This window comes from Coregonus clupeaformis, chromosome 11 (assembly GCF_020615455.1).
Source record: "Coregonus clupeaformis isolate EN_2021a chromosome 11, ASM2061545v1, whole genome shotgun sequence".
NCBI lineage: Eukaryota > Metazoa > Chordata > Actinopteri > Salmoniformes > Salmonidae > Coregonus > Coregonus clupeaformis.
Genome location: NC_059202.1, coordinates 19,676,844 through 19,701,438, shown reverse-complemented (window position 1 = coordinate 19,701,438; position 24,595 = coordinate 19,676,844). Strand labels below are relative to the sequence as shown.

At 49.1% G+C, this 24,595-nt stretch overlaps 1 protein-coding gene across 1 annotated transcript in view; it reads left to right on the top strand.

Annotated features, from left to right (window-relative positions):
* Positions 1 to 349: 349 nt before the first annotated feature.
* Positions 350 to 24,595, top strand: part of dpt (dermatopontin) — a 34,281-nt gene continuing 10,035 nt past the window's right edge. The window contains exons 1-3 of the mRNA XM_041890981.2: positions 350 to 607; positions 6,999 to 7,117; positions 7,471 to 8,098. Coding sequence (XP_041746915.1) covers positions 7,797 to 8,098 — 302 coding nt within the window. The 5' untranslated portion in view covers positions 350 to 607; positions 6,999 to 7,117; positions 7,471 to 7,796. The remainder of the gene's footprint in view (positions 608 to 6,998; positions 7,118 to 7,470; positions 8,099 to 24,595) is intronic.

Genomic DNA, 24,595 nt, shown 5'->3' with positions numbered 1-24,595 from the left:
AAATATATGATTTTTTATTTTAATGAATAGTTTTCATATATATATTTTTGTATATATATATTTTTTCTTTTCTTTATTGATTTAGGAATGACAAAGGTGTTGTTTAATCTCTGAAAAGGCACAGTGTGCCGTTATTTGTGTTAATAATTAAGTATAAAATAAAGTTTTCTTATAAAACTCAAAACTCTCTCTCTCCACACTCTCTCTCTGTCTCTCTTTCTCCCCACTTCTCTCTCTCTCTCTCTCTCTCTCTCTCTCTCTCTCTCTCTCTCTCTCTCTCTCTACTCTCTCTCTCTCTCTCTCTCTCAGTGCATGCTGGGAGTGTTAGTAGTTGAGAGGTCGTGTGGAGGGCTCTGTCCTTACTGACTTTTTGTACTTACGTTCTTGCTTATTTCCTTGGTCTTTTTTTTCAGTGTTTATTTTCCATGGTGGAGGGTTAACGCACTGTTAGTTTAGTGGTACCCACTGTTTTCATTCAAAGTTAGGAAGGAAGGGGATGTAGTTTTAGTTTCCTGGGGTTTTGACCGGCGTAGGAGACGCTGTCGTTAGGTGTGTTCCTGAGAATGGAGTTAAGGTGGAGGAGGTTCTGCTCGCGGTCGGCCAACAGGTAGGAGCTGAATTTATACATTCTGCATCCAGAATGAACAAATCTGTGGTTGTGTTCATGAAAATAGTAAATTTAGTGGGCAGGCTGATTGCTAGTGGAATATTTTGTAAGGGATGTGTTGGTGCCGATTTCTCCTCTTTCGACTCCTTCGACTAGGGTTCTAGTTGCGAATCTGAGCTGAGTCGTTTTGGTAAGTTTGCGGTTTTCGTGTCGGCAGGTTTCCAGGCAGATGCCGTTAAGCAAGTTGTTTCGTTCCGGAGGCAAGTGTTCATGTTTCTGAACAACAATGAGCAACATATAAATGTGCATTTAAAAGTGAGGCAGGGGAGGGGCTCTACGCAGGGTTTGCCAGCACATATAGTCTGCTTGAGTGTGGGGATTTGGGGCATAAGAGCTTTGCGTGCCCACATAAGGACCATAGACAAGGTGAGGGTACAAGCGCCAGTGGGGGAAATCGAGGTCAACGTACAGGGGGCCATGAGACACAGGCAGTAGAGGCTGGGCCTAGTCATGCTATAGATGGTGGTGTAGATGAGGCTGGGTCTAGTCATGCTATAGATGGTGGTGTAGCTGAGGCTGCATCTAGTCATGCTATGGATGGTGGTGTAGATGAGGCTGGGCTTAGTCAGGTAATGCTAGTGGATGAGGAGAGTATAGTGGGGAAGGGTAAGCGACTAGGGGGGGTGGAGGAGGGTGTCATGCGGAAGAGGAAAAAGGGGGAGAAGAAAGGAGGTGGGAGGGGAGAGACTGGTGTGGTCAAAGGCACCAAGGAACCTTTGCCTGGTGCTGGGGGGGAGGCCCCGACTAGAGAGGAAGGGCAGGTGGTCAGGATGGGAGATGGAGATGAGGAGGAGGAAGGTGAGTCTGAGGAAGAAGACGATGAGGAGGATTTCTTTTCAGACTCCTCCTCAATGGGTCCAGAGCTGACAGCCAGTCAGTCAGAGGGGTCAAAGTACACTGTCAAGTTTCCGGAATGAGACTAAAGTGAAAAAGAAGGTTAATCTTGAAGCTTTTTTTTGCGATCCAGGAAAGTTTGTAAGATCAGTACAACACGCTCTGAAAAATGAGGGGCATGGTGTCCTCTCACCCAGGAAACATTGTACATTGAGGAAGTGGGTCACAACCGTGCGTAAAGGGTCTACCTTCAGACACTGTTTAAATGAATAGCTTTTTTCTTGCACTGGGGCTTTTTGAGCTTTGCTATTGGTCTCTTTCTTTGCTGGCTTTTCTCCCACTTCTTATAGAGATGCTTTGGGTAGGCTCGCTTAATATAAATGGTGCCAGAGATACGGGAAAGAGGAGTGAATATGTAAAATAGAAAAAGTACAGGTGCTGTTTCTGCAGGAGACGCATAGTGATGTGGTGAATGAAGTCGATTGGGGGCTCTGGTGGAAAGGGGCAAGTGTGCTGAGCCATGGAACAAATGTTAGTGCAGGGGTGGCAGTCCTTTTTGCACCAGGTCTGGCCGTAAAAATGTGCTCCTCAAAGTAGGTGTGTAGGGGTAGACTGCTGGTAGTAAAAGCAGAAATTAATAAATGTGTATGTCTAACACAGGTAGGGAGAAGGGGCTTCTGTTTGGCTGTCTTAGACAGGAACTCTCACAGGTAGCGCCTGAGGAGACGCTGGTGGTCGGCGGGGCCTGGAACTGTATGATGGATTTTACGAAATACAGAAATGGGGAGGAGCCTCATTCAGGCTCAGTGGGGGATGTTAAGGGACATCATTAATCAGTTTGACCTAGTGGATGTTTGGAGAACTATACATCCCAACACAAGACAGTATACATGGGTGAAGGTCTTCGGGGCTAGGGTGAGTGCAGCCCGACGTCCAGGAATCATAGCAATAGGCTGTTGGGCGCTACCATTCTCCCGGTGGGTTTTTCAGATCACCACATAACCATGGCTCGGCTGTCTATTTCACCAGGGCCTCGGCAGGCATCCTATTGGAAGTTTAATGTAAAGCTCTTACAAGATGCCACTTTTTGCTCAGGTTTCCAGACTTTTTGGGAAAGGTGGGAGCAGCGAAGAGAGGAGTATGAGTCTCTGAGGCAATGGTGGGATGTGGGAAAAGTCCAAATTTGGCTTTTCTGTCAATAGTATACAGCACTCTCATCCTCAGAGGCTAGGAGAGTATTGGGGGAACTCAAGCGTAGTATCAGTGAGATGGAGGTAGAGCTGGTGGGGCAAGGCAATGTAGGCCTCCAGGCTAACTTAGCTAGTAGGTTAAAGCAAAGGGATCACTTGTAAGAGCTAGGTTCTCCAAGCTCAAGAAGATGGATGCTACCAGCTCCTTCTTCTTTGGCTTGGAAAGACAGAGCGGTGAAGCCAAGGGTATGCATTGTCTACGGCTGTCGGATGGGCGGGTGACCTCTGTGGTGGGGGAGATGCGGGAGCGGACCGTGGAGTTTTATACTGAGTTGTATAGGGCAGAACTGTGTGATCCTATGTGTGCTCAGGTTTTGTTTGCGGAACTCCCTAAGCTCTCTCTGGCACAGAGGGATGAAATTGACATTCCCCTGTTGTCCCATGAACTGGCAGAGGCCGTAACCCAGATGTCCCCCGGCCATGCACCGGGGGTCGATAGACTCCCAGTGGAGTTTGATAAAAAAAAATTCTGGGGAATAATTGGACTGGACTTCCTTTGCATGTTGCGTGAGTGTGTCGGGGTAGGATAGTTGCCAATGAGCTGTCGTCGGGCGGCTCTGACTCTCCTGCCCAAGAAAGGGGACTTGAGTGAACTTAAGAACTGGAGGCCTGTGGCATTGCTCTGTGCGGACTATAAGATATTTGCCAAAGACCTCGCTATCTGGACTCTATAGTACACAAGGACCAGACATATTGTGTATCACGGACAACCTGTTCTTAATCAGGGACATGTTGGACTTATCGAGAGTTTCTAATGTGAACTTTGGACTGGTCTCTTTAGACCAAGAGAAGGCTTTTGATAGAGTGGACCATGAGTATCTGTTTAATGTGATGTTTGGGTTTGGGGAAAGGTTTTTGGCCTGTGTGTAGATGTTGTATGCTGGGGCGTCATGTATGGTGGTTGAGGGACTCAGTAGGTGAGGCGGGGCATTAGACAAGGATGCCCTCTATCAGGGCAGTTATATACAGTGGGGAAAAAAAGTATTTAGTCAGCCACCAATTGCGCAAGTTCTCCCACTTAAAAAGATGAGAGAGGCCTGTAATTTTCATCATAGGTACACGTCAACTATGACAGACAAAATGAGAAAAAAATATCCAGAAATTCACATTGTAGGATTTTTAATGAATTTATTTGCAAATTATGGTGGAAAATAAGTATTTGGTCAATAACAAAAGTTTCTCAATACTTTGTTATATACCCTTTGTTGGCAATGACACAGGTCAAACATTTTCTGTAAGTCTTCACAAGGTTTTCACACACTGTTGCTGGTATTTTGGCCCATTCCTCCATGCAGATCTCCTCTAGAGCAGTGATGTTTTGGAGCTGTCGCTGGGCAACACGGACTTTCAACTCCCTCCAAAGATGTTATATGGGGTTGAGATCTGGAGACTGGCTAGGCCACTCCAGGACCTTGAAATGCTTCTTACGAAGCCACTCCTTCATTGCCCGGGCGGTGTGTTTGGGATCATTGTCATGCTGAAAGACCCAGCCACGTTTAATCTTCAATGCCCTTGCTGATGGAAGGAGGTTTTCACTCATAATCTCACGATACATGGCCCCATTCATTCTTTCCTTTACACGGATCAGTCGTCCTGGTCCCTTTGCAGAAAAACAGCCCCAAAGCATGATGTTTCCACCCCCATGCTTCACAGTAGGTATGGTGTTCTTTGGATGCAACTCAGCATTCTTAGTCCTCCAAAACACGACAAGTTGAGTTTTTACCAAAAAGTTCTATTTTGGTTTCATCTGACCATATGACATTCTCCCAATCCTCTTCTGGATCATCCAAATGGACTCTAGCAAACTTCAGACGGGCCTGGACATGTACTGGCTTAAGCAGGGGGACACGTCTGGCACTGCAGGATTTGAGTCCCTGGCGGCGTAGTGTGTTACTGATGGTAGGCTTTGTTACTTTGGTCCCAGCTCTCTGCAGGTCATTCACTAGGTCCCCCCGTGTAGTTCTGGGATTTTTGCTCACCGTTCTTGTGATCATTTTGACCCCACGGGGTGAGATCTTGCGTGGAGCCCCAGATCGAGGGAGATTATCAGTGGGCTTGTATGTCTTCCATTTCCTAATAATTGCTCCCACAGTTGATTTCTTCAAACCAAGCTGCTTACCTATTGCAGATTCAGTCTTCCCAGCCTAGTGCAGGTCTACAATTTTGTTTCTGGTGTCCTTTGACAGCTCTTTGGTCTTGGCCATAGTGGAGTTTGGAGTGTGACTGTTTGAGGTTGTGGACAGGTGTCTTTTATACTGATAACAAGTTCAAACAGGTGCCATTAATACAGGTAACGAGTGGAGGACAAGAGGAGCCTCTTAAAGAAGAAGTTACAGGTCTGTGAGAGCCAGAAATCTTGCTTGTTTGTAGGTGACCAAATACTTATTTTCCACCATAATTTGCAAATAAATTCATGAAAAATCCTACAATGTGATTTTCTGGATTTTTTCTCTCTCAATTTGTCTGTCATAGTTGACGTGTACCTATGATGAAAATTACAGGCCTCTCTCATCTTTTTAAGTGGGAGAATTTGCACAATTGGTGGCTGACTAAATACTTTTTTTCCCCACTGTATATGGGGGTTATGAGCCCCTGGTTCCAAATATCAGGGAAGCAGCCACTCTCCAAAACCAGGTTGAATAGTTTTAATAAGCCATCCTGCAGCTCAGGAGTACTGTGTTTAAGCGTTTCATTCCTGATGCTGTCAGGGCCAAATACCTTTCCAGGTTTAAGGCTTTGTATTTTATTCGAAAGTTCAGCCTGTGTAATTTGGAAGTCAATAGGGTTCTGGTTGTTTTTAATTGTGTGTTCTAGGGAGCATGTTTTTTTGGTTTAAAGTAAGGTCTTTTTTATTTTTTGTACTTTCTACCCCTTTTTTTCCCCAATTTCATGATATCAATTTGGTAGTTACAGTCTTGTCCCATCGCTGCAACTCCGAAACACCACACCGCCAAGCCGCACTGCTTCTTGACACACTGCTCGCTTAACCCGGAAGTCAGCCGCACCAATGTGTTGGAGGAAACACTGTACAGCTGGCGACCGTAGTCAGCGTGCATGGGCCCGGCCCGCCACAAAGAGTCACTAAAGCGCAATGGGACATCCCGGCCGGCCAAACCCTCCCCTAACCCAGACGACGTTATGCGTCGCCTCATGGGTCTCCCGGTCGTGGCCGGCTGCGACACAGCCTTTGCTCAAACCAGGGTCTGTAGTGACGCCTCTAGACCGCTGCGCCTCTCAGGAGGCAAAGTAAGGTCTTCTGATGTTAATATTCCATATAGACTTTCAAAGTGTTCTTTCCAAATGTTGCCATTTTGAATGGCTAGGTCATTCCTCTGTTTTCCATTCAGACCATTGCATTGCTCCCAGAACTGGTTTCCATCAATGGAGTCTTCAATCTCTTTCAGAGTGTTCTCAAAATGCTTCCGTTTCTTCCATCTTAGTTTTTTTTTGTATTCTTTCAATGTGTCACATGTGCCAAACCTCTCTATCTTGTGGTTGGTGATGTTTTCCATTTGATAAAGATCTAAATGTTTTCCTTATAAGATTGCATTTGGCATCAAATCATTTCTCCTTTTGAGGTTTCAAATTAGAACTAGAATTATAACTGTTTTTTATTTTGCATGAATCTGCTTTTGTGGCTGCTTCATGATAGATCTAATTTAATTTGTTCACAGCCAAATGTCTCTCTTTCTCTCTCTCTCTCCCTCTCTCCCTCTCTCTCTCTCTCTCTCTCTCTCTCTCTCTCTCTCTCTCTCTGTCTCTCTCTCTCTGTCTCCCTCTCTCTCTCTCTCTCTCTCTCCCTCTCTCTGTCTCTCTGTCTCTGTCTCTGTCTCTCTCTCTCTCTCTCTCTCTCTCTCTCTCTCTCTCTCTCTCTCTCTCTCTCTCTCTCTCTCTCTCTCTCTCTCTCTCTCACTCTCACTCTCACTCTCTCTCTTTGTCTCTTTCGCTCTCTCCACTCTCTCTCGCTCTCTTTCCTCACCTCTTTTACAAGAACATTCTGTTTTCACAGGGGCGGGAGAGCTGTGGAAATTCTGCTGTTTGTTTTGCAGTCCTCCTTTATTGCCAGTTCTCATGAACTTGAAGAGCCCCCAGCTGAATTAGAATGCAGTTCGTCCCATATGACATTGTCTGTCATAAACTGAAATAGATGTTTGTAAAGCCTCTAATTCCCTCTCTTTGTATAATGTAAACAGCATAGAATATGTGGATACTTTTTCATAACATATTGCGTGTTTGTTATTGCTCAGTGTTTCCATTGGCTACAGAACGGAATAAAAACTTCAATACACACTGGGGGACTTTCCAATCCAGATAATTTTTACTGCATGAAGTTAGAAAAGTTTGAGCGAAACCCCAAAAATGACAGGTGAGTACAATGACCAAAACATTTTGAACTGGCCAATGTCCTGTCAAACTAGTTGTGTTAAATTAGAACTCTCTAGAGGCAGGGTTCTTCAAATCCGGTCCTGGAGGGCCGAGACACCTCTGTTTTTCATCCCCTCCTTCTAATCAGGGGCTAATTCAGACCTGGGACACCAGGTGAGTGCAATTAACTACCAGGTAGAAATAAAAAACAGAAGTGTTTCGGCCCTCCAGGACCGGAACTGAAGAACCCTGCTCTAGAGGCAGCCAAGACACAGCACTAATATTTGAATTACATGATGCATCACTTTACATCATGGTCCTGAATCATTTACAAACAGCATTTTATTTCTTAAGGTGCACCCCTTAATCTCTGCAATCAACACTGTGGAGTTTTTCTGAAAGTCGACCTTAACAGAAAGTCAACGTGAATCCCAGTCCAATCAAACTGTCATGGGAGCTGCAAATTACACATCAGTTCTGGATTTGGATAACTTATAACACATCTGGAGCCAGACTGCTGCGGTGGAGCAGAGAGGAGCGGGCCAGAGCAGACAGTCTTTCTCTCGCTCTCTCTTTGTCTGCGATCAGCACAGACCCAGCTCAGACCCAGCTCAGAGCCTCTCGGACGCCCAGGCTTCGCTCACATTAAGCCTTTGCTCACAAGCTTGGTGACAGGCAGGATGACTCCAGGACCAGTGCTGTTGTTGTGGGCTCTGGCCCTTCTAGCCACCGTGGCAGGCCAGGAGTATGAGAACCGTATGGAGAGCCATATCGACCGCTCTGTCCCCTGGATCCACACCTTCCGCCAGGGGTTCAACTTCCAATGTCCTCACGGAGAGGTACTGGTGGCCCTGCAGAGTGTCTTCAGTGAGAAGGAGGGGTCCGACCGCCTCTGGACCTTCGAGTGCCAGCAGACTCCCACCACCCTGGGGCATCCCACAGAGTGCTGGTGGGACGACATCAACCGTGCCGGGATGGAGTGGTAGGTTCCCGGTGCCATCTCTGGCCATCTCTGTCTCTCTTTGACCTCTCTGTAGTGTGCCCTCTTTGACCTCAGTGACCTCTGGGATTTCTGTGCCCTGATCCTTGTCTAGAATGTGTCATGTTTACACTGGTATCCAGTTATCTCTAATCTCTATAGATGTGTGGTACTGTTTGCTGGAAGCAAGTCAGGGGTGCCCTCTGTAGTGTGCCTGCAGTGGTGCCCTCTGTAGTGTGCCCACTGTAGTGTACCCTCTGTAGTGTGCCCTCTGTGGTACCCTCTGTAGTGTACCCTCTATGGTGCCCTCTGTGGTACCCTCTGTAGTGTGCCCTCTGTAGTGTGCCCTCTGTGGTACCCTCTGTAATGTACCCTCTGTAGTGTGCCCTCTGTTGTGTGCCCCCTGTAGTGCCCTCTGTAATGTACCCTCTGTAATGTACCCTCTGTAGTGTGCCCTCTGTAGTGTGCCCTCTGTGGTACCCTCTGTGGTGCCCTCTGTTGTACCCTCTGTAGTGTACCCTCTGTAGTGTGCCCTCTGTAGTGTCCTCTGTGGTACCCTCTGTAGTGTGCCCTCTGTAGTGTGCCCTCTGTAGTGTGCCCTCTGTAGTGCCCTCTGTGGTGCCCTCTGTAGTGTGCCCTCTGTAGTGTGCCCTCTGTGGTGCCCTCTGTAGTGTGCCCTCTGTAGTGTGCCCTCTGTAGTGCCCTCTGTTGTACCGTCTGTAGTGCCCTCTGTTGTACCCTCTGTGGTGCCCTCTGTGGTGCCCTCTGTAGTGTGCCCTCTGTAGTGTGCCCTCTGTAGTGTGCCCTCTGTAGTGTGCCCTCTGTGGTGCCCTCTGTAGTGTGCCCTCTGTGGTGCCTTCTGTAGTGTGCCCTCTGTGGTACCCTCTGTGGTGTGCCCTCTTTGGTGCCCTCTGTAGTGTTCCCTCTGTGGTGCCCTCTGTAGTGTGCCCTCTGTGGTGCCCTCTTTGGTGCCCTCTGTAGTGTGCCCTCTGTAGTGTGCCCTCTGTAGTGTGCCCTCTGTAGTGTGCCCTCTGTAGTGCCCTTTGTGGTACCCTCTGTTGTACCCTCTGTAGTGTGCCCTCTGTAGTGTGCCCTCTGTGGTGCCCTCTGTAGTGTGCCCTCTGTGGTGCCCTCTGTAGTGTGCCCTCTGTGGTGCCCTCTGTAGTGTGCCCTCTGTAGTGTGCCCTCTGTGGTGCCCTCTGTAGTGTGCCCTCTGTGGTGCCCTCGGTAGTGCCCTCTGTGGTGCCCTCTGTAGTGTGCCTGTTGCACCCTCTGTGGTGCCCTCTTTCTCTCTGTCCTCAATGGTTCTCTGTGTGTCTCTCTGGTCGTCTGATACGTGGCATGCTCTGGTCTGGCCATCTGGGGCTGATCTGGCTTTCTCCAAGCGGCATGCTCTGGTCTGGCCATCTGGGGCTGATCTGGCTTTCTCCAAGCGGCATGCTCTGGTCTGGCCATCTGGGGCTGATCTGGCTTTCTCCAAGCGGCATGCTCTGGTCTGTCCATCTGGGGCTGATCTGGCTTTCTCCAAGCGGCATGCTCTGGTCTGGCCATCTGGGGCTGATCTGGCTTTCTCCAAGCGGCATGCTCTGGTCTGGCCATCTGGGGCTGATCTGGCTTTCTCCAAGCGGCATGCTCTGGTCTGGCCATCTGGGGCTGATCTGGCTTTCTCCAAGCTCTCTAGATGGAGTGGTAGGTTTCTGTTGTGCCCTTTGTAGTGTGCCCTATCTAGTGTGTTCTCTGGTCGTCTGATACGTGGCATGCCTATACGATACTGGCCGTCTGCATCCTCCCTGGCATTCTCTGATCTCTATTGTAGGAAGATGTGCTGAAAGCAAGGCAGGGCTGCAACGAGGCTGGAAGGAGTTAACTGCGTGTGTGAAGAGAGTCAGACCAGGACACAATATCATTAGCATCTGTGTTTGGTAATTATGGACAGTTTATTTCACTCTGGGTTGAGGTGCAAACCCTCAGTCTCAGCAGCATGATGACTGAATGCTTTATCCGATTGGTGTCTACGACAGAAAGCCTGAGCTTAGATAGGATTTTAGGATAGACAGTTTATTGTCCTCTAAGTCCTTCAGTGATCCATGTCCATAGACGAGCCTCTCTAGCATGAATCATCACATTTACATTATGTTTAGGTTTATTTGAACATCTTGGTACATATGCAGAAATCTACAGTACCAGTCAAAAGTTTGGACACCTACTCATTCAAGGATCTTTCTCTATTTTTACTATTTTCTACATTGTAGAATAATAGTGAAGACATCGAAACGATGAAATAACACATATGGAATCATGTAGTAACCAAAAATGTGTTAATCAAAGCAACATTTATTTTATATTTGAGATTCTTCAAATAGCCACCCTTTGCCTTGATGACAGCTTTGCACACTCTTGGCATTCTCTCAACCAGCTTCATGAGGTAGTCACCTGGAATGCAATTTCAATTAACAGGTGTGCCTTGTTAAAAGTTAATTTGTGGAATTTCACCATCACATAGTCTTCTACTGAGCACCATCACATAGTTTTCTACTGAGCACCATCACATAGTTTTCTACTAAGCACCATCACAAAGTCTTCTACTGAGCACCATTACATAGTCTTCTACTGAGCACCATCACATAGTTTTCTACTGAGCACGGTCATTCTAACACCACTGTAGGGGTCCATGATGAAGGGTTAGAGAGACGTGGCCTAGGGCAGGCAGGCGAGGGACCAGATATAGTCACACACACACACACACACACACACACACACACACACACACACACACACACACACACACACACACACACACACACACACACACACACACACACACACACACACACACACACACACACACACACACACACACAGGCCTAGGAGGACGTTAGGTCAGAGTGTGTCATGTCATCAGTCAGGTGCCAAACACATTCTCTCTGTCATGGGACATTCAATCAAACTCAACATGATTTACTGCTCTGTTTATGGCTGAAATGTTGTAGCCTCAACTCATAGCAGTTAGTTATTTCTATACAATGGAGTTTATGCTCTATGCTCCAAAAGAATGAAAACAATAACCCCCCCCCCCCTCAGCACGTCTGTGAGGAACATCTTTGACCCGTTAGTGGATGACATCATGTTATTGTTTTGTTCTGGTATATTCTCTGGACCAGTACCCATCTCATGTTGATCTAGATGAAAACCAAATGTCTCCCTATTGCCTACTTAGTTTTCTATTTTGTCTATGCGATCATATTTGTATATTATTTCTGTGTTCTCTCTGCATTGACGTGAAGGGCCCAGTCATCATTCCACTCTTAATCTACATCTCGTTTTCCATGCATGTGACAAATAACATTTTTATTTTATTTTATTTGACATAGTGCACTACTTTTGACCATAGCACTGTGGACCCTGGTGAAAAATAGTACACTACATAGGGGAGAGGGTGCAAGTTGGGACACACCCTAACATCTAGCTCAACTCACTACTTCACTTTACATGCTCTAAATACATGCTATATTATGTCCCCATACAGCCATTATAACTGGACTACTGCTGGTGACTCTACTGGTGACTCTACTGGTGACTCTACTGGTGACTCTACTGGTGACTCTACTGGTGACTCTACTGCTGGTGACTCTACTGGTGACTCTAATGGTGACTCTACTGGTGACTCTACTGGTGACTCTACTGGTGACTCTACTGCTGGTGACTCTACTGGTGACTCTACTGGTGACTCTACTGGTGACTCTACTGGTGGTGACTCTACTGCTGGTGACTCTACTGCTGGTGACTCTACTGCTGGTGACTCTACTGGTGACTCTACTGGTGACTCTACTGGTGACTCTACTGCTGGTGACTCTACTGGTGGTGACCCTACTGGTGGTGACTCTACTGCTGGTGACTCTACTGGTGACTCTACTGCTCGTGACTCTACTGGTGACTCTACTGGTGACTCTACTGGTGGTGACTCTACTGCTGGTGACTCTACTGCTGGTGACTCTACTGGTGGTGACTCTACTGCTGGTGACTCTACTGGTGACTCTACTGGTGGTGACTCTACTGCTGGTGACTCTACTGGTGGTGACTCTACTGGTGGTGACTCTACTGCTGGTGACTCTACTGCTGGTGACTCTACTGGTGGTGACTCTACTGCTGGTGACTCTACTGCTGGTGACTCTACTGGTGACTCTACTGCTGGTGACTCTACTGCTGGTGACTCTACTGGTGACTCTACTGGTGACTCTACTGGTGGTGACTCTACTGCTGGTGACTCTACTGGTGGTAACTCTACTGGTGGTGACTCTACTACTAGTGACTCTACTGGTGACTCTACTGGTGGTGACTCTACTGCTGGTGACTCTACTGCTGGTGACTCTACTGGTGACTCTACTGGTGACTCTACTGGTGACTCTACTGCTGGTGACTCTACTGGTGACTCTACTGCTGGTGACTCTACTGCTGGTGACTCTACTACTGGTGACTCTACTGCTGGTGACTCTACTGCTGGTGACTCTACTACTGGTGACTCTACTGCTGGTGACTCTACTGCTGGTGACTCTACTGCTGGTGACTCTACTGGTGGTGACTCTACTGGTGACTCTACTGGTGGTGACTCTACTGGTGGTGACTCTACTGCTGGTGACTCTACTGCTGGTGACTCTACTGGTGGTGACTCTACTGCTGGTGACTCTACTGGTGACTCTACTGGTGACTCTACTGGTGGTGACTCTACTGCTGGTGACTCTACTGCTGGTGACTCTACTGGTGGTGACTCTACTGGTGGTGACTCTACTGGTGACTCTACTGGTGGTGACTCTACTGCTGGTGACTCTACTGGTGACTCTACTGGTGACTCTACTGGTGGTGACTCTACTGCTGGTGACTCTACTGGTGGTAACTCTACTGCTGGTGACTCTACTGGTGGTGACTCTACTGCTGGTGACTCTACTGCTGGTGACTCTACTGGTGGTGACTCTACTGGTGACTCTACTGGTGACTCTACTGCTGGTGACGCTACTGCTGGTGACTCTACTGCTGGTGACTCTACTGGTGGTGACTCTACTGCTGGTGACTCTACTGGTGACTCTACTGGTGGTGACTCTACTGCTGTTGACTCTACTGCTGGTGACTCTACTGGTGACTCTACTGCTGGTGACTCTACTGGTGACTCTACTGGTGACTCTACTGCTGGTGACTCTACTGGTGACTCTACTGGTGGTGACTCTACTGGTGACTCTACTGGTGGTGACTCTACTGCTGGTGACTCTACTGCTGGTGACTCTACTGGTGACTCTACTGCTGGTGACTCTACTGCTGGTGACTCTACTGGTGACTCTATTTATGGTGACTCTACTGCTGGTGACTCTACTGCTGGTGACTACTGCTGGTGACACTGCTGCTGGTGGCTCTACTGGTGACTCTACTGGTGGTGACTCTACTGCTGGTGACTCTACTGCTGGTTACTCTACTGCTGGTGACTCTACTGCTGGTGACTATACTACTGGTGACTCTACTGCTGGTAACTCTACTGCTGGTGACTCTACTACTGGTGACTCTACTGCTGGTGACTCTACTGCTGGTGATTCTACTGCTGGTGACTCTACTGGTGGTGACTCTACTGCTGGTGACTCTACTGATGGTGACTCTACTACTGGTGACTCTACTGCTGGTGATTCTACTGCTGGTGACTCTACTGGTGGTGACTCTACTACTGGTGACTCTACTGCTGGTGACTCTACTGGTGGTGACTCTACTGGTGACTCTACTGCTGGCGACTCTACTGCTGGTGACTCTACTGGTGACTCTACTGCTGGTGACTCTACTGGTGGTGACTCTACTGGTGACTCTACTGGTGACTCTACTGCTGGTGACTCTACTGGTGGTGACTCTACTGGTGGTGACTCTACTGGTGGTGACTCTACTGGTGACTCTACTGGTGACTCTACTGCTGGTGACTCTACTGCTGGTGACTCTACTGGTGGTGACTCTACTGCTGTTGACTCTACTGCTGGTTACTCTACTGCTGGTGACTCTACTGCTGGTGACTCTACTGGTGGTGACTCTACTGGTGGTGACTCTACTGTTGGTGACTCTACTACTGGTGATTCTACTGCTGGTGACTCTACTGGTGGTGACTCTACTGGTGACTCTACTGGTGACTCCACTGGTGGTGACTCTACTGCTGGTGACTCTACTGCTGGTCACTCTACTGGTGGTGACTCTACTGGTGGTGACTCTACTGCTGGTGACTCTACTACTGGTGATTCTACTGCTGGTGACTCTACTGCTGGTGACTCTACTGGTGGTGACTCTACTGGTGACTCTACTGGTGACTCTACTGGTGGTGACTCTACTGCTGGTGACTCTACTGCTGGTGACTCTACTGCTGGTGACTCTAATGGTGGTGACTCAATCAATCAATCCATTTTATTTTATATAGCCCTTCGTACATCAGCTAATATCTCGAAGTGCTGTACAGAAACCCAGCCTAAAACCCCAAACAGCTAGTAATGCAGGTGTAGAAGCACGGTGGCTAGGAAAAACTCCCTAGAAAGGCCAAAACCTAGGAAGAAACCTAGAGAGGAACCAGGCTATGAGGGGTGGCCAGTCCTCTTCTGGCTGTGCCGGGTGGAGATTATAACAGAACCATACCAAGATGTTCAAAAATGTTCATAAGTGACAAGCATGGTCAAATAATAATCAGGAATAAATCTCAGTTGGCTTTTCATAGCCGATCATTAAGAGTTGAAAACAGCAGGTCTGGGACAGGTAGGGGTTCCATAACCGCAGGCAGAACAGTTGAAACTGGAATAGCAGCAAGGCCAGGCGGACTGGGGACAGCAAGGAGTCACCACGGCCGGTAGTCCCGACGTATGGTCCTAGGGCTCAGGTCTCTCAGTTGGCTTTTCATAGCCGATCATTAAGAGTTGAAAACAGCAGGTCTGGGACTCTACTGGTGGTGACTCTACTGCTGGTGACTCTACTACTGGTGACTCTACTGCTGGTGACTCTACTGCTGGTGACTCTACTGGTGACTCTATTTATGGTGACTCTACTGATGGTGACTCTACTGCTGGTGACTACTGCTGGTGACACTACTGCTGGTGGCTCTACTGGTGACTCTACTGGTGGTGACTCTACTGCTGGTGACTCTACTGCTGGTGACTCTACTGCAGGTGACTCTACTGCTGGTGACTCTACTGCTGGTGACTCTACTACTGGTGACTCTACTGCTGGTGACTCTACTGCTGGTGACTCTACTACTGGTGACTCTACTGCTGGTGACTCTACTGCTGGTGATTCTACTGCTGGTGACTCTACTGGTGGTGACTCTACTGCTGGTGACTCTACTACTGGTGACTCTACTACTGGTGACTCTACTGCTGGTGATTCTACTGCTGGTGACTCTACTGGTGGTGATTCTACTGCTGGTGACTCTACTGGTGGTGACTCTACTACTGGTGACTCTACTGCTGGTGACTCTACTGGTGGTGACTCTACTGGTGACTCTACTGCTGGTGACTCTACTGCTGGTGACTCTACTGCTGGTGACTCTACTACTGGTGACTCTACTGCTGCTGACTCTACTGGTGGTGACTCTACTGGTGACTCTACTGGTGACTCTACTGCTGGTGACTCTACTGCTGGTGACTCTACTGGTGGTGACTCTACTGGTGGTGACTCCACTGGTGACTCTACTGGTGACTCTACTGCTGGTGACTGTACTGCTGGTGACTCTACTGGTGGTGACTCTACTGCTGGTGACTCTACTGCTGGTGACTCTACTGCTGGTGACACTACTGCTGGTGACTCTACTGCTGGTGACTCTACTGGTGGTGACTCTACTGGTGGTGACTCTACTGGTGGTGATTCTACTGCTGGTGACTCTACTGGTGGTGACTCTACTGGTGACTCTACTGCTGGTGACTCTACTGCTGGTGACTCTATTGCTGGTGACTCTACTGCTGACTCTATTGCTGGTGACTCTACTGCTGGTGACTCTATTACTGGTGACTCTACTGCTGGTGACTCTATTGCTGTTGACTCTACTGCTGGTGACTCTATTGCTGGTGACTCTACTGGTGGTGACTCTACTGGTGACTCAATTGCTGGTGACTCTACTGCTGGTGACTCTATTGCTGGTGACTCTACTGGTGGTGACTCTACTGGTGACTCTATTGCTGGTGACTCTACTGCTGGTGACTCTACTGCTGGTGACTCTACTGCTGGTGACTCTACTGCTGGTGACTCTACTGCTGGTGACTCTACTGGTGGTGACTCTACTGCTGGTGACTCTACTGCTGGTGACTCTACTGCTGGTGACTCTACTGGTGGTGACTCTACTGGTGGTGACTCTACTGGTGGTGATTCTACTGCTGGTGACTCTACTGGTGGTGACTCTACTGGTGACTCTACTGCTGGTGACTCTACTGCTGGTGACTCTATTGCTGGTGACTCTACTGCTGACTCTATTGCTGGTGACTCTACTGCTGGTGACTCTATTACTGGTGACTCTACTGCTGGTGACTCTATTGCTGTTGACTCTACTGCTGGTGACTCTATTGCTGGTGACTCTACTGGTGGTGACTCTACTGGTGACTCAATTGCTGGTGACTCTACTGCTGGTGACTCTATTGCTGGTGACTCTACTGGTGGTGACTCTACTGGTGACTCTATTGCTGGTGACTCTACTGCTGGTGACTCTATTGCTGGTGACTCTACTGCTGGTGACTCTACTGCTGGTGACTCTACTGCTGGTGACTCTACTGGTGGTGACTCTACTGCTGGTGACTCTACTGCTGGTGACTCTACTGCTGGTGACTCTACTGGTGGTGACTCTACTGGTGGTGACTCTACTGGTGGTGACTCTACTGTTGGTGACTCTACTACTGGTGATTCTACTGCTGGTGACTCTACTGGTGGTGACTCTACTGCTGGTGACTCTACTGGTGACTCTACTGGTGGTGACTCTACTGCTGGTGACTCTACTGCTGGTGACTCTACGGCTGGTGACTCTACTGGTAGTGACTCTACTGGTGGTGACTCTACTGGTGGTGATTCTACTACTGGTGACTCTACTGGTGGTGATTCTACTGGTGACTCTACTGGTGACTCTACTGCTGGTGACTCTACTGCTGGTGACTCTACTGCTGGTGTCTCTACTGCTGGTGACTCTACTGGTGGTGACTCTACTGCTGGTGACTCTACTGGTGACTCTACTGGTGACTCTACTGCTGGTGACTCTACTGGTGACTCTACTGGTGGTGACTCTACTGGTGACTCTACTGGTGACTCTACTGCTTGTGACTCTACTGCTGGTGACTCTACTGGTGGTGACTCTACTGCTGGTGACTCTACTGCTGGTGACTCTACTGCTGGTGACTCTACTGGTGACTCTACTGCTGGTGACTCTACTGCTGGTGACTCTACTGCTGGTGACTCTACTGGTGGTGACTCTACTGGTGACTATACTGCTGGTGACTCTACTGGTGACTCTACTGCTGGTGACTCTACTGCTGGTGACTCTACTGGTGACTCTACTGCTGGTGACTCTACTGGTGACTCTACTGCTGGTGACTCTACTGCTGGTGACTCTACTGCTGGTGACTCTACTGCTGGTGACTCTACTGGTGGTGACTCTACTGGTGACTCTACTGCTGGTGACTCTACTGGTGACTCTACTGCTGGTGACTCTACTGCTGGTGACTCTACTGCTGGTGACTCTATTGCTGGTGACTCTACTGCTGGTGACTCTACTGCTGGTGACTCTATTGCTGGTGACTCTACTGCTGGTGACTCTATTGCTGGTGACTCTACTGCTGGTGACTCTACTGCTGGTGACTCTACTGGTGGTGACTCTACTGGTGACTCTACTGCTGGTGACTCTACTGGTGACTCTACTGCTGGTGACTCTACTGCTGGTGACTCTTCTGCTGGTGACTCTACTGCTGGTGACTCTACTGCTGGTGACTCTATTGCTGGTGACTCTACTGCTGGTGACTCTACTGGTGGTGACTCTACTGCTGGTGACTCTACTGGTGACTCTACTGCTGGTGACTCTATTGCTGGTGACTCTACTGGTGGTGACTCTACTGGTGACTCTATTGCTGGTGACTCTACTGCTGGTGACTCTATTGCTGGTGACTCTACTGGTGGTGACTCTACTGGTGACTCTATTGCTGGTGACTCTACTGCTGGTGACTCTATTGCTGGTGACTCTACTGCTGGTGACTCTATTGCTGGTGACTCTACTGGTGTTGACTCTACTGGTGACTCTATTGCTGGTGACTCTACTGCTGGTGACTCTACTGCTGGTGACTCTACTGCTGGTGACTCTACTGCTGGTGACTCTAATGCTGGTGACTCTACTGCTGGTGACTCTACTGCTGGTGACTCTACTGCTGGTGACTCTACTGCTGGTGACTCTACTGCTGTGACTCTACTGCTGGTGATTCTACTGCTGGTGACTCTACTGCTGGTGAATCTACTGGTGACTCTATTGCTGGTGACTCTACTGCTGGTGACTCTATTGCTGGTGACTCTACTGGTGGTGACTCTACTGGTGACTCTATTGCTGGTGACTCTACTGCTGGTGACTCTACTGCTGGTGACTCTACTGCTGGTGACTCTACTGGTGACTCTATTGCTGGTGACTCTACTGCTGGTGACTCTATTGCTGGTGACTCTACTGCTGGTGACTCTATTGCTGGTGACTCTACTGGTGGTGACTCTACTGGTGACTCTATTGCTGGTGACTCTACTGCTGGTGACTCTACTGCTGGTGACTCTACTGCTGGTGACTCTACTGCTGGTGACTCTATTGCTGGTGACTCTACTGCTGGTGACTCTACTGGTGGTGACTCTACTGCTGGTGACTCTACTGGTGACTCTACTGCTGGTGACTCTATTGCTGGTGACTCTACTGGGTGTGACTCTACTGGTGACTCTATTGCTGGTGACTCTACTGCTGGTGACTCTATTGCTGGTGACTCTACTGGTGGTGACTCTACTGGTGACTCTATTGCTGGTGACTCTACTGCTGGTGACTCTATTGCTGGTGACTCTACTGCTGGTGACTCTACTGCTGGTGACTATATTGCTGGTGACTCTACTGCTGGTGACTCTATTGCTGGTGACTCTACTGCTGGTGACTCTATTGCTGGTGACTCTACTGGTGGTGACTCTACTGGTGACTATATTGCTGGTGACTCTACTGCTGGTGACTCTACTGCTGGTGACTCTACTGCTGGTGACTCTACTGGTGGTGACTCTACTGGTGACTCTACTGCTGGTGACTCTACTGCTGGTGACTCTACTGCTGGTGACTCTACTGGTGACTCTATTGCTGGTGACTCTACTGCTGGTGACTCTATTGCTGGTGACTCTACTGGTGGTGACTCTACTGGTGACTCTATTGCTGGTGACTCTACTGCTGGTGACTCTATTGCTGGTGACTCTACTGCTGTTGACTCTACTGCTGGTGACTCTACTGCTGGTGACTCTACTGGTGGTGACTCTACTGCTGGTGACTCTACTGCTGGTGACTCTACTGCTGGTGACTCTACTGGTGGTGACTCCACTGGTGGTGACTCTACTGGTGGTGATTCTACTGCTGGTGACTCTACTGGTGGTGATTCTACTGGTGACTCTACTGGTGACTCTACTGCTGGTGCCTCTACTGCTGGTGACTCTACTGCTGGTGTCTCTACTGCTGGTGACTCTACTGGTGGTGACTCTACTGCTGGTGACTCTACTGGTGACTCTACTGGTGACTCTACTGCTGGTGACTCTACTGGTGACTCTACTGGTGGTGACTCTACTGGTGACTCTACTGGTGACTCTACTGCTTGTGACTCTACTGCTGGTGACTCTACTGCTGGTGACTCTACTGGTGGTGACTCTACTGCTGGTGACTCTACTGCTGGTGACTCTACTGCTGGTGACTCTACTGGTGACTCTACTGCTGGTGACTCTACTGGTGACTCTACTGCTTGTGACTCTACTGCTGGTGACTCTACTGCTGGTGACTCTACTGCTGGTGACTCTACTGGTGGTGACTCTATTGGTGACTCTACTGCTGGTGACTCTACTGGTGACTCTACTGCTGGTGACTCTACTGCTGGTGACTCTACTGCTGGTGACTCTACTGCTGGTGACTCTATTGCTGGTGACTCTACTGCTGGTGACTCTACTGCTGGTGACTCTATTGCTGGTGACTCTACTGCTGGTGACTCTATTGCTGGTGACTCTACTGCTGGTGACTCTACTGCTGGTGACTCTACTACTGGTGACTCTACTGGTGTTGACTCTACTGGTGACTCTACTGCTGGTGACTCTACTGGTGACTCTACTGCTGGTGACTCTACTGCTGGTGACTCTACTGGTGTTGACTCTACTGGTGACTCTACTGCTGGTGACTCTATTGCTGGTGACTCTACTGCTGGTGACTCTACTGGTGGTGACTCTATTGCTGCTGACTCTACTGCTGGTGACTCTATTGCTGCTGACTCTACTGCTGTTGACTCTCTTGCTGGTGACTCTACTGCTGGTGACTCTACTGGTGACTCTATTGCTGGTGACTCTACTGCTGGTGACTCTATTGCTGGTGACTCTACTGGTGGTGACTCTACTGGTGACTCTATTGCTGGTGACTCTACTGCTGGTGACTCTACTGCTGGTGACTCTACTGCTGGTGACTCTACTGCTGGTGACTCTAATGCTGGTGACTCTACTGCTGGTGACTCTACTGCTGGTGACTCTACTGCTGGTGACTCTACTGGTGACTCTACTGCTGGTGACTCTACTGCTGGTGACTCTACTGCTGGTGAATCTACTGGTGACTCTATTGCTGGTGACTCTACTGCTGGTGACTCTATTGCTGGTGACTCTACTGGTGGTGACTCTACTGGTGACTCTATTGCTGGTGACTCTACTGCTGGTGACTCTACTGCTGGTGACTCTACTGCTGGTGACTCTACTGGTGACTCTATTGCTGGTGACTCTACTGCTGGTGACTCTATTGCTGGTGACTCTACTGCTGGTGACTCTATTGCTGGTGACTCTACTGGTGGTGACTCTACTGGTGACTCTATTGCTGGTGACTCTACTGCTGGTGACTCTACTGCTGGTGACTCTACTGCTGGTGACTCTACTGCTGGTGACTCTATTGCTGGTGACTCTACTGCTGGTGACTCTACTGGTGGTGACTCTACTGCTGGTGACTCTACTGGTGACTCTACTGCTGGTGACTCTATTGCTGGTGACTCTACTGGTGGTGACTCTACTGGTGACTCTATTGCTGGTGACTCTACTGCTGGTGACTCTATTGCTGATGACTCTACTGGTGTTGACTCTACTGGTGACTCTATTGCTGGTGACTCTACTGCTGGTGACTCTATTGCTGGTGACTCTACTGCTGGTGACTCTACTGCTGGTGACTCTATTGCTGGTGACTCTACTGCTGGTGACTCTATTGCTGGTGACTCTACTGCTGGTGACTCTACTGCTGGTGACTCTACTGGTGGTGACTCTACTGGTGACTATATTGCTGGTGACTCTACTGCTGGTGACTCTACTGCTGGTGACTCTACTGCTGGTGACTCTACTGCTGGTGACTCTACTGGTGGTGACTCTACTGGTGACTCTTCTGCTGGTGACTCTACTGCTGGTGACTCTACTGCTGGTGACTCTACTGCTGGTGACTCTACTGCTGGTGACTCTACTGCTGGTGACTCTATTGCTGGTGACTCTACTGCTGGTGACTCTACTGGTGGTGACTCTACTGCTGGTGACTCTACTGGTGACTCTACTGCTGGTGACTCTATTGCTGGTGACTCTACTGGGTGTGACTCTACTGGTGACTCTATTGCTGGTGACTCTACTAATGGTGACTCTATTGCTGGTGACTCTACTGGTGGTGACTCTACTGGTGACTCTATTGCTGGTGACTCTACTGCTGGTGACTCTATTGCTGGTGACTCTACTGCTGGTGACTCTACTGCTGGTGACTATATTGCTGGTGACTCTACTGCTGGTGACTCTATTGCTGGTGACTCTACTGCTGGTGACTCTATTGCTGGTGACTCTACTGGTGGTGACTCTACTGGTGACTATATTGCTGGTGACTCTACTGCTGGTGACTCTACTGCTGGTGACTCTACTGCTGGTGACTCTACTGGTGGTGACTCTACTGGTGACTCTACTGCTGGTGACTCTACTGCTGGTGACTCTACTGCTGGTGACTCTACTGGTGACTCTATTGCTGGTGACTCTACTGCTGGTGACTCTATTGCTGGTGACTCTACTGGTGGTGACTCTACTGGTGACTCTATTTCTGGTGACTCTACTGCTGGTGACTCTATTGCTGGTGACTCTACTGCTGTTGACTCTACTGCTGGTGACTCTACTGCTGGTGACTCTACTGGTGGTGACTCTACTGCTGGTGACTCTACTGCTGGTGACTCTACTGCTGGTGACTCTACTGGTGGTGACTCCACTGGTGGTGACTCTACTGGTGGTGATTCTACTGCTGGTGACTCTACTGGTGGTGATTCTACTGGTGACTCTACTGGTGACTCTACTGCTGGTGCCTCTACTGCTGGTGACTCTACTGCTGGTGTCTCTACTGCTGGTGACTCTACTGGTGGTGACTCTACTGCTGGTGACTCTACTGGTGACTCTACTGGTGACTCTACTGCTGGTGACTCTACTGGTGACTCTACTGGTGGTGACTCTACTGGTGACTCTACTGGTGACTCTACTGCTTGTGACTCTACTGCTGGTGACTCTACTGCTGGTGACTCTACTGGTGGTGACTCTACTGCTGGTGACTCTACTGCTGGTGACTCTACTGGTGGTGACTCTACTGGTGACTATACTGCTGGTGACTCTACTGGTGACTCTACTGCTGGTGACTCTACTGCTGGTGACTCTACTGGTGACTCTACTGCTGGTGACTCTACTGGTGACTCTACTGCTTGTGACTCTACTGCTGGTGACTCTACTGCTGGTGACTCTACTGCTGGTGACTCTACTGGTGGTGACTCTATTGGTGACTCTACTGCTGGTGACTCTACTGGTGACTCTACTGCTGGTGACTCTACTGCTGGTGACTCTACTGCTGGTGACTCTACTGCTGGTGACTCTATTGCTGGTGACTCTACTGCTGGTGACTCTACTGCTGGTGACTCTATTGCTGGTGACTCTACTGCTGGTGACTCTATTGCTGGTGACTCTACTGCTGGTGACTCTACTGCTGGTGACTCTACTGCTGGTGACTCTACTGGTGTTGACTCTACTGGTGACTCTACTGCTGGTGACTCTACTGGTGACTCTACTGCTGGTGACTCTACTGCTGGTGACTCTACTGGTGTTGACTCTACTGGTGACTCTACTGCTGGTGACTCTATTGCTGGTGACTCTACTGCTGGTGACTCTACTGGTGGTGACTCTATTGCTGCTGACTCTACTGCTGGTGACTCTATTGCTGCTGACTCTACTGCTGTTGACTCTCTTGCTGGTGACTCTACTGCTGGTGACTCTACTGGTGACTCTATTGCTGGTGACTCTACTGCTGGTGACTCTATTGCTGGTGACTCTACTGGTGGTGACTCTACTGGTGACTCTATTGCTGGTGACTCTACTGCTGGTGACTCTACTGCTGGTGACTCTACTGCTGGTGACTCTACTGCTGGTGACTCTAATGCTGGTGACTCTACTGCTGGTGACTCTACTGCTGGTGACTCTACTGCTGGTGACTCTACTGGTGACTCTACTGCTGGTGACTCTACTGCTGGTGACTCTACTGCTGGTGAATCTACTGGTGACTCTATTGCTGGTGACTCTACTGCTGGTGACTCTATTGCTGGTGACTCTACTGGTGGTGACTCTACTGGTGACTCTATTGCTGGTGACTCTACTGCTGGTGACTCTACTGCTGGTGACTCTACTGCTGGTGACTCTACTGGTGACTCTATTGCTGGTGACTCTACTGCTGGTGACTCTATTGCTGGTGACTCTACTTCTGGTGACTCTATTGCTGGTGACTCTACTGGTGGTGACTCTACTGGTGACTCTATTGCTGGTGACTCTACTGCTGGTGACTCTACTGCTGGTGACTCTACTGCTGGTGACTCTACTGCTGGTGACTCTACTGCTGGTGACTCTACTGGTGGTGACTCTACTGCTGGTGACTCTACTGGTGACTCTACTGCTGGTGACTCTATTGCTGGTGACTCTACTGGTGGTGACTCTACTGGTGACTCTATTGCTGGTGACTCTACTGCTGGTGACTCTATTGCTGATGACTCTACTGGTGTTGACTCTACTGGTGACTCTATTGCTGGTGACTCTACTGCTGGTGACTCTATTGCTGGTGACTCTACTGCTGGTGACTCTACTGCTGGTGACTCTATTGCTGGTGACTCTACTGCTGGTGACTCTATTGCTGGTGACTCTACTGCTGGTGACTCTACTGCTGGTGACTCTACTGGTGGTGACTCTACTGGT